Genomic DNA, 7,500 nt, shown 5'->3' with positions numbered 1-7,500 from the left:
TTATTTCCTCCAGATTTATACCTAATTTTGCAATATTTCGAGGCCATGATGAGATGTCAATTTCACAATAAACCTTACGTGAGCAAGGTTAATCAGAGTAAATTTTATTTCATATTTCACGGATATTCAAACAAAAAGTTACACTTGCCACGTATCAACATTGCTCAAATCGATTTCAAATAAAACTGTGTCAAAGAAAGCTTTGATCTCTCTCCAAAATCTTTTTTTTGGCCATTGAAATAAGTTTCCACCATACATTTTCTTATGGCGACTTGAAATGATTGCCCCCCCCCCCTCCCCCCCTGGCGATCCCAGAACCCTCATATAAACAGAGATCCGATTACTGGCAACTAATTCATTCTATGCTTCCTGTCCATATTTGTAATTTAGTTCTCACTTCTGTTATCAAAAACTGCCTTTAAAATTGTTTATGGCATTTCCACATGGGTTTAACACGGGAAATACCTTTATGAAACGAACCCACTCTACAGTTCTGCTTTATCTGAAACGCGGATGGCGTCTACCATAAAATACGTCAACTCGCATTTTACAGAATAGAGAGGAGCAAGGTGTCAACTATTTAACAGATTTGAAACAGGCAATGTTGAAGGAAACAGTTATTTGCAGTTCTCCACCGTTGCGTAACTTTGCTTCTCGATGTCATTTTATTCACAAAACTCTGATCCTAAGTTTTTCCTAACTTCCACTCAAAGTTCACTCATGACTTCTAACGCGTGACAGCACCTGAAGGACGTTCTCTTATGACTCAGCGTACGTCTACCTGTATCATCAAATATATATATTGAGCATTCACACCGAGGAGTTTATGGAGTGGATTAAGAAACGTTTGGTTGAAATTCATCGCTGGTTCGCACAAAGAATAGGAATTCGTCTATGTTTTATGCTTAGCTTACTTGCTGGAAACCTCCTCGTGAACCAGTTTCAGAGCACTTTTCACGGCTGGAGACATTTTCTGCCCATCGAATTTGCATGCATTAGTTTGCAAATCGTCGGAATCTTTCAACCTTTTACCATAGTAGTCCTTCACATTTTCCTTTACTTTTTCTTCAACGTTAGAAGTCATCTTCTTATAAAGTACAGTGCACTGATTTAAGGTCGTGGACCAGATTCTGTCACTCTGTTTAGCGTTTCAATCCAGTTTATGACAAAGCACGTTGTCCGAATGACAAACTCGTTCCCAGGAATAAAACAAAACTAACAGGTTGGCCTCGTTCCCAGGGTCTCTCTTCAGTTTAGGACACCGCAAGCTTGATAAAAGCTTGATAGGGATCATGGGAAATGAACCTATTTCTTTTTAATGGCCCACAAACCGATTTTTCCCGCGTTGCTTCGGAAGTGAAATGTTACTTCCGGTAACTGACGTCATCATATCATGAGCTGACAAGAAAACCCACTCACAAGAAAAAGTCACCGCACAAACTGTTGTTTCCATCGAAGGTTTTTCCTTGCCCTTCCTTGCGCTCGTTCTCAGATCAACTGCGCAGGCGTAAACGAACTGACTTCTGGTTTGAGAAAAGAGCTAAATTTCCGGCGGTTTTAAATTGAATTAATTGTTTTTTACATGAGAAACTAAATATTTTAAGCAAGAGCCGATACAACGTAGATTTGATTTTAGTGGTGTACTATATTTCGGCTGGCCAAACCAGCCTTTTTTAGGTACAATGAGAGTTTACATTGAATTGCTTCTATGTACATATATATATAGCAAATGGATTTTGACGTAATACTGGAAAAAATGTGATAAAACGTGGCAGTTACAAAGATTTTGAATTCAAATACTAAGAGTCACGGAAAAAATAACGGAAATCACTAAAAATAATAAACTGAAATCTAATACGTTTCTTCGCGGATATTAAGACCGTTGGGATCAATGGTCCTGCTTAAAATTAAAAAAGCTTCCCCGGCCTTACGGATCAAGTCTCTGTTAGAAAATATTTTTTCGATAGGAATTAATTGCATGTCCTTGGAGATGTTGTGGGGAGAGGAGAGGAAATGTTCTGCGACTGTAGTAGGTTTGGATTTGGTGTTAGCGTTATCTAAAGTGCGGCGGTGTTCATTAAAACGGTCTTTTCAACGTCGTTTAGTTTCTCCTATGTACTGTAGATGGCATCTGTTGCATTGAATCATGTAGATAAGGTTTTTAGTTTCACAAGTTATGTGGAAATTAATGGAGCGCGTTTCGCCAGTAGAGAAGAATTTGTAGTTGGTTGGTCCATGGAAAATGTAAGGACAGGTAGCGCAGTTTTTTATAACGCCGATCAGATCAAACCACTGATCCAACGTACACCGAATGGAAAATTGTCCACGGTTGCTTGCTTCAAAACTCCTTTTTACATGGCACGTTTCACCCCCAAATACAGAATATAGCTAAGCATTGATCTTTTAAAATCATCTTTTTTGAAAAGTTATGGGTATTTCAGTATCGTTTATGTCTTTAAAAAGAACATTTTTCAAAATAAAAAGAAAACCTCCTTGGTTGGATGCAAAAACGAATACAAATTATCAAACCATCGATTAAATACTCAAATTGCGTAGCACGGAGACAAATTTAGAGTTTTCTTTTATTGGTCGCGTGATCATGGGCGTGGTATTATGACGTCATATTTAGGGTCATTACTGGGTTGCCTATGGCAAACCCATTCGGAATCTGTGTTTAATTTCGTGGGGTTTTTACTGGGTTGCCAAACCCAGTACATACATACATACATACATACATACATACATACATAACTTTATTTAGTAAAGCAGGTCAAGAGGAAAAAAGCAACTTTACAGCTGATGTGGACCTACTGTAATAAAATTACAGTACAATTACAGTCGGAATCTCGGTTTCATTTCGTGGGTTTATTTTCCGTGTCGGGAAAAGTCTTGCCTGTCACTCCCCTGCTAAGTGGTGGCTTTGTGCATAGAGCCTTCTGCGCGTATTTTCTTAGGATCGAGAGGGTAGTGGGAAATACGTAGATTTCTCCGTTGGACACAGTAGAACGATTAACTTAACCGGCAATGGCGTCGAAAGTCATGTAACGCGAATGGCGTTTTAGTGGATCTTTGAACAAAATATACCCTCATGAAGCTCATGAATGCCAGGTCAATTGGATATACAGGCGGTGGAATCTTAAAAGCGACGAGTAATGGACTTCGACAACAATCTATCGCCCGTCGAGCCGAAATCAAAGTGAGCTGTATTTACCTGAAGTATATGGTAATTTGACACGATTGAGTTTCTTGCCTTCACGCACGCAATGAAATAGGAAGAGGTTCTCGCCTCTAAGAGCACATATGTTGCTTGTTTCAATAAATTTTTCGCTGGAAAAGGAGTCTGTGGTATTTTCTGCCTTTGTGAATTATAATATCATGTTGTGTATTAAATTTCCGAGCTTAAGGTTGAAATGTGATATGGGAGAAGATTTTTAGTATTGCTCTGTAAGCAGGAAGGGTTCACAGGCCTGTTGGAAGCGTGCTTGAGTTTCAACAAAATGAGCCCCAAAATCAGTAAAAAATTGTGACGCAGATGAATAATAAAGTAGCTGCCATTTCCAAAATGATGAAATTACCTGGTGATAAATAACGTCGAACGCGTCTTGGAGAGTAAATTTTGACTTTGCATAAACAAGAGTTGGGCGATTGTGATCTTTGTTTTGACTTCGCTCATTTCATTGTCAAACTTTATAACACTTGACAGAAAAAGAAACTTACAAAAACCCGATATCTTGCCATCATTTGACACAGATGCTTCACTGTTTGGCGAGTAAACATGCCGCGGTAACTTAATCACGGCGCCCGCTGAATTCCGGCCATGTCACTTTCGATTTGGCGATTTATTTGAACGTAGCAAAAATCTCCCAAAATGTTTGTCGCTGATCGTAACTTTTTATATTCTATATTCACGGTTCAAAATTAATATGTTATTCTCGACCGACCGTCCTGGAGACTTCCTTCTGCTCTCTCTAAAAACTGTGTATCAATTGTTATTTACTTTTGCATCAAGCAAGCTAACAAGATCTGTACCTTGCTGAGTTCGCATTTGTTAGCGTTAATAGTATTTTCGGTCCGATGCTTCTGTTTTATGAGGGGTGTATTGTTTTGGTCTCCCATCCAAACACTAACCCCGCCGAATATAACGTAACTTGAGTGAACAACGGCATTACAAAGGTGTCAGATGCTCAGCGGGCACGCTTAAACTTGTGGTGAAAAGAAGTTTATCAACATGTCAACCCAGAAGCCAATGTTGCTCACTTCCCATTTATTTTCTTCAATCTTTCTGGGTTCAGTATTTTGCTAGTAACCACATGTCTTCTCAGACTATTTACCCAAGACTTCTACCATGGCACTACAATGATAGACAATACCAAAACAATATCGTGCACTGTTAGAGCTACATATTACGCAAGGACAGATCTGTTTCGTCGTACGAACGTGTGAGGACCTGTGAGCCAAAGGGCCTCTTCTGGTATGACTTTTTAATGACCTTGAAAAAAATTGTTTGGAACGGTGCACGTACCACAGGCAACCCAGTGTACTCTCACGGAGGATCTAGTTGGCTTACAAAAGTTGGAAACTGACCAAAATAATGCCAAATTCTCTCAAATTACTTAACCATTACATCCTTAGCAACGCACCCCAAAAAATACGTCAGTGGGCCCTTAAGCCAAACCCCAATGTCTGGACTCGCAGGATTCGAACCTGGGAACGTGTGATTAATAACCCCTTCACTTAACCACTAGACTGCGAGATTGTCATTTTTTATTAGTGTCGATAATTTTTTCTTAATAACAATAATGTTATTATTATTTCTTCCAAAAGTGCCGCTGTAAACGCGTATTAACACCCGCTAAGAACCAAGCTTACACAGTGAAAAATGTCGGTTACCAAACTTCAAGAGAAGGCTAACCATTTTAAATTAAAGTGCCCCTAACCCTTCAGCTTCTTTTTTGGGGGTAGATTTTGACATCTTTCAAGAACTCATTTTCGAAAAAATTTTTCACAAATATTGAATCCTTATTTTTTTTACGAGCGCTTGAAGTTAGTGAAATTTGTAATTTTCTGCGCTCTAGAAGCCCCGCTGGACAAAATATTCTCTCGTGGGGTTGGTTAGGAAAAAGCCAATGAGAAGCGTCTGATATCTAACACTTTTTTTTAGCTGTGACGTAAGAAAAGGACACCATTCCATAACATAAGAGTGCGAGTTCGAAGATTATTTGTGAAAACTTATAATTGGTCTGAAAATATGTCCTCTTCCAAAGAGTTTTCCGACTCAAGTACGGAAGAGTATCTTTCGGACGATTCGGAATGCCTGGATTTTCAAGAAACAGAGACGGAGCAACGAGAAAACCAAGAACTTCTATCAGAAAGTGCGACTGCCGACAGGGAATCAGACAGCGAATTGCAAGCCTATATGGACGACCCTCTCACTGACGAAGAATGGCTCAAAAATTATAAACAACAAGAAGAAAAAAACAAGCAAGAAGAAGTTCTCAAGAAGCGGCTAGCAGACGAAACCAGCGAACTTCAGCCCTCGGATCGCTATCAGAAGGAATCTTATGCATGCCGATTCCTTTTTGTTTATTGTTAGAGTTGCTGCATCCATAAACCACGCACTTTTCAACCATTTTCTCTGTGTTCTCCGCTAATCTTCACACATCCCAACAACTCAAGCTTGCACGATGTCCTTTTCTTACGTCACGCTCGATACTTTGGCCGAGTGGGGGACTAATGCGAACGATAGGTGACAAAATAGTCAAAACCACCTCCACTTTCAGCGTTCGTAAAAAAAAGCCCGGATTCAATATTTTTGAATTTTTTTTCGAAAATAAGTTCTTGAAAGATGTCAAAATCTACTCCCAAAAAATAAGTTGAAGGGTTAGGGGCACTTTAAGCTTTAGACTTAACCATTATTCAGCAATGATTTTATATAGATACTAATTTGTTTTGGTAAATAATCGGCACATTTTTTAGTCATAGGCTAGGAACATTTCCAGTTGTTCAGAAGGAATGTCGCATTTGGGACGACCTCTGAAGCCTTAAAAACCTTTATGGTTCTTACCCAAAACGCTGGTTCTTGATTTTATAGCTCGGCCAACAAAGATCGATGAATGAAGGGGTAGTTTCTAAAGAAACTGTGGTGCTGCGTCGGTGGGGAAGTAGTATACAAAAATTTGGTTTTATCAACGGAGTTGATAATGTAAATTGGTCACCGTACAGAGATTCTAAAAGCTGACGTTTCGAGCGTTAGCCCTTCGTCAGAGCGAATCTTCGTGGATTCGCTCTGACGAAGGGCTAACGCTCGAAACGTCAGCCTTTAGAATCTCTGTACGGTGGCCAATTTACATTATCAACTCCGTTGATAAAACCAAATTTTTGTATACAACAAAAATCGAGCTGTTTAAAGTAATTCAAAGACGGAATCTTCAAAACTATACAGGGATGATGCTCTATTGAGCACAATGATAACCCACTCAACATAAAAAAATTTGAATTCACAATTCAGTAGTAGCCAACCTTTTGTGTGGACCCAGAAGGACTCTCTGCGCGCGACTCCGGAGCCCTAAAAACGAGGGCTTTCTAAATCAAACTTGAAATAAAAATATTCTAATCAGGCAACTTCCATCTTCACGCAAATTAGTGTTTGAGCACAACATGAAAATATCGATTCACCTCCAGCTGCTCAGCGTCATGGATGTACCATAAATGAAATACGCTCCAATCTAAGCAAGAATAGCTAGCAAGAATACCACTGACAAAAAGGCTGAGGTCTCTCCATGGATGTCAGACTATTCTCAAACATGATATATCTTCCTCTCAAGGAATGTCACGCTGACGAGTCAAGGCGAGGATGTCGCACCAGCCCGAAAACATGTGAACCGCCATAAACAAGCCAAACGCGGTCATGAATTACTTCAAGTCCGAAAACATACATTGTAGAGCGGAGGGGTTGGCGCAGTGGTAAGATCTCTGCCTTCCAACCCTAAGGTCGTGGCTTCCATTCCCGGTTCTGCCGAGAGTGGAATATTTGGCGACCTCACTCAGCTTTCCATCCTTCTGAGGTCGGTAAAATGAGTACCAGCATGCATGGACTGCTTAGAAGCGGCTGCAATTTGCGCCTGTATATGCTTCCAGTCCGCTGGGGGTAAATTGATCATTGTAAAGCGCCTTTGAGCCGTTTGTGATAAAGGCGCTATATAAATGCAGCACTTTTTTTTTCTTTTTACAACTGCAGAGGTCCGCGTTTCAAACCTGGTGCTCGTTTTATACCCAGTCCGCAGTCCGAGTCCTCCATTTTTACCGACCAAATTTAGAATATGTCGCGTGAAAAAAGATGACAACAATAAGTAGAAGTGGAGGGAAGTTTGTCTCGCTAAATTGTTATTAAAATTCATCATTATACAATTTCAAGCAGCCTTAAGGCTTGCTATTTTATACACCTTGTATTTAAGCATTAAAATACGACTATTCTGTGGGTCATTTTGCTCTAAAGTGGAG

The 7,500-nt window shown here is 39.8% G+C and overlaps 1 protein-coding gene across 1 annotated transcript in view; it reads right to left on the bottom strand.

Annotated features, from left to right (window-relative positions):
- Positions 1-1,200, bottom strand: part of LOC138043056 (arsenite methyltransferase-like) — a 22,246-nt gene extending 21,046 nt beyond the window's left edge. Inside the window, exon 1 of the mRNA XM_068889167.1 lies at positions 915-1,200. Within this exon, the coding sequence (XP_068745268.1) occupies positions 915-1,084 (170 nt within the window). The 5' untranslated portion in view covers positions 1,085-1,200. The remainder of the gene's footprint in view (positions 1-914) is intronic.
- Positions 1,201-7,500: the final 6,300 nt, after the last annotated feature.

The sequence above is a fragment of the Montipora capricornis genome, chromosome 3 (assembly GCF_036669925.1).
Source record: "Montipora capricornis isolate CH-2021 chromosome 3, ASM3666992v2, whole genome shotgun sequence".
Classification (NCBI taxonomy): domain Eukaryota; kingdom Metazoa; phylum Cnidaria; class Anthozoa; order Scleractinia; family Acroporidae; genus Montipora; species Montipora capricornis.
The sequence above is the reverse complement of the archived record's forward strand: the minus strand, read 5'-3'. Positions and strand labels throughout refer to the sequence as shown.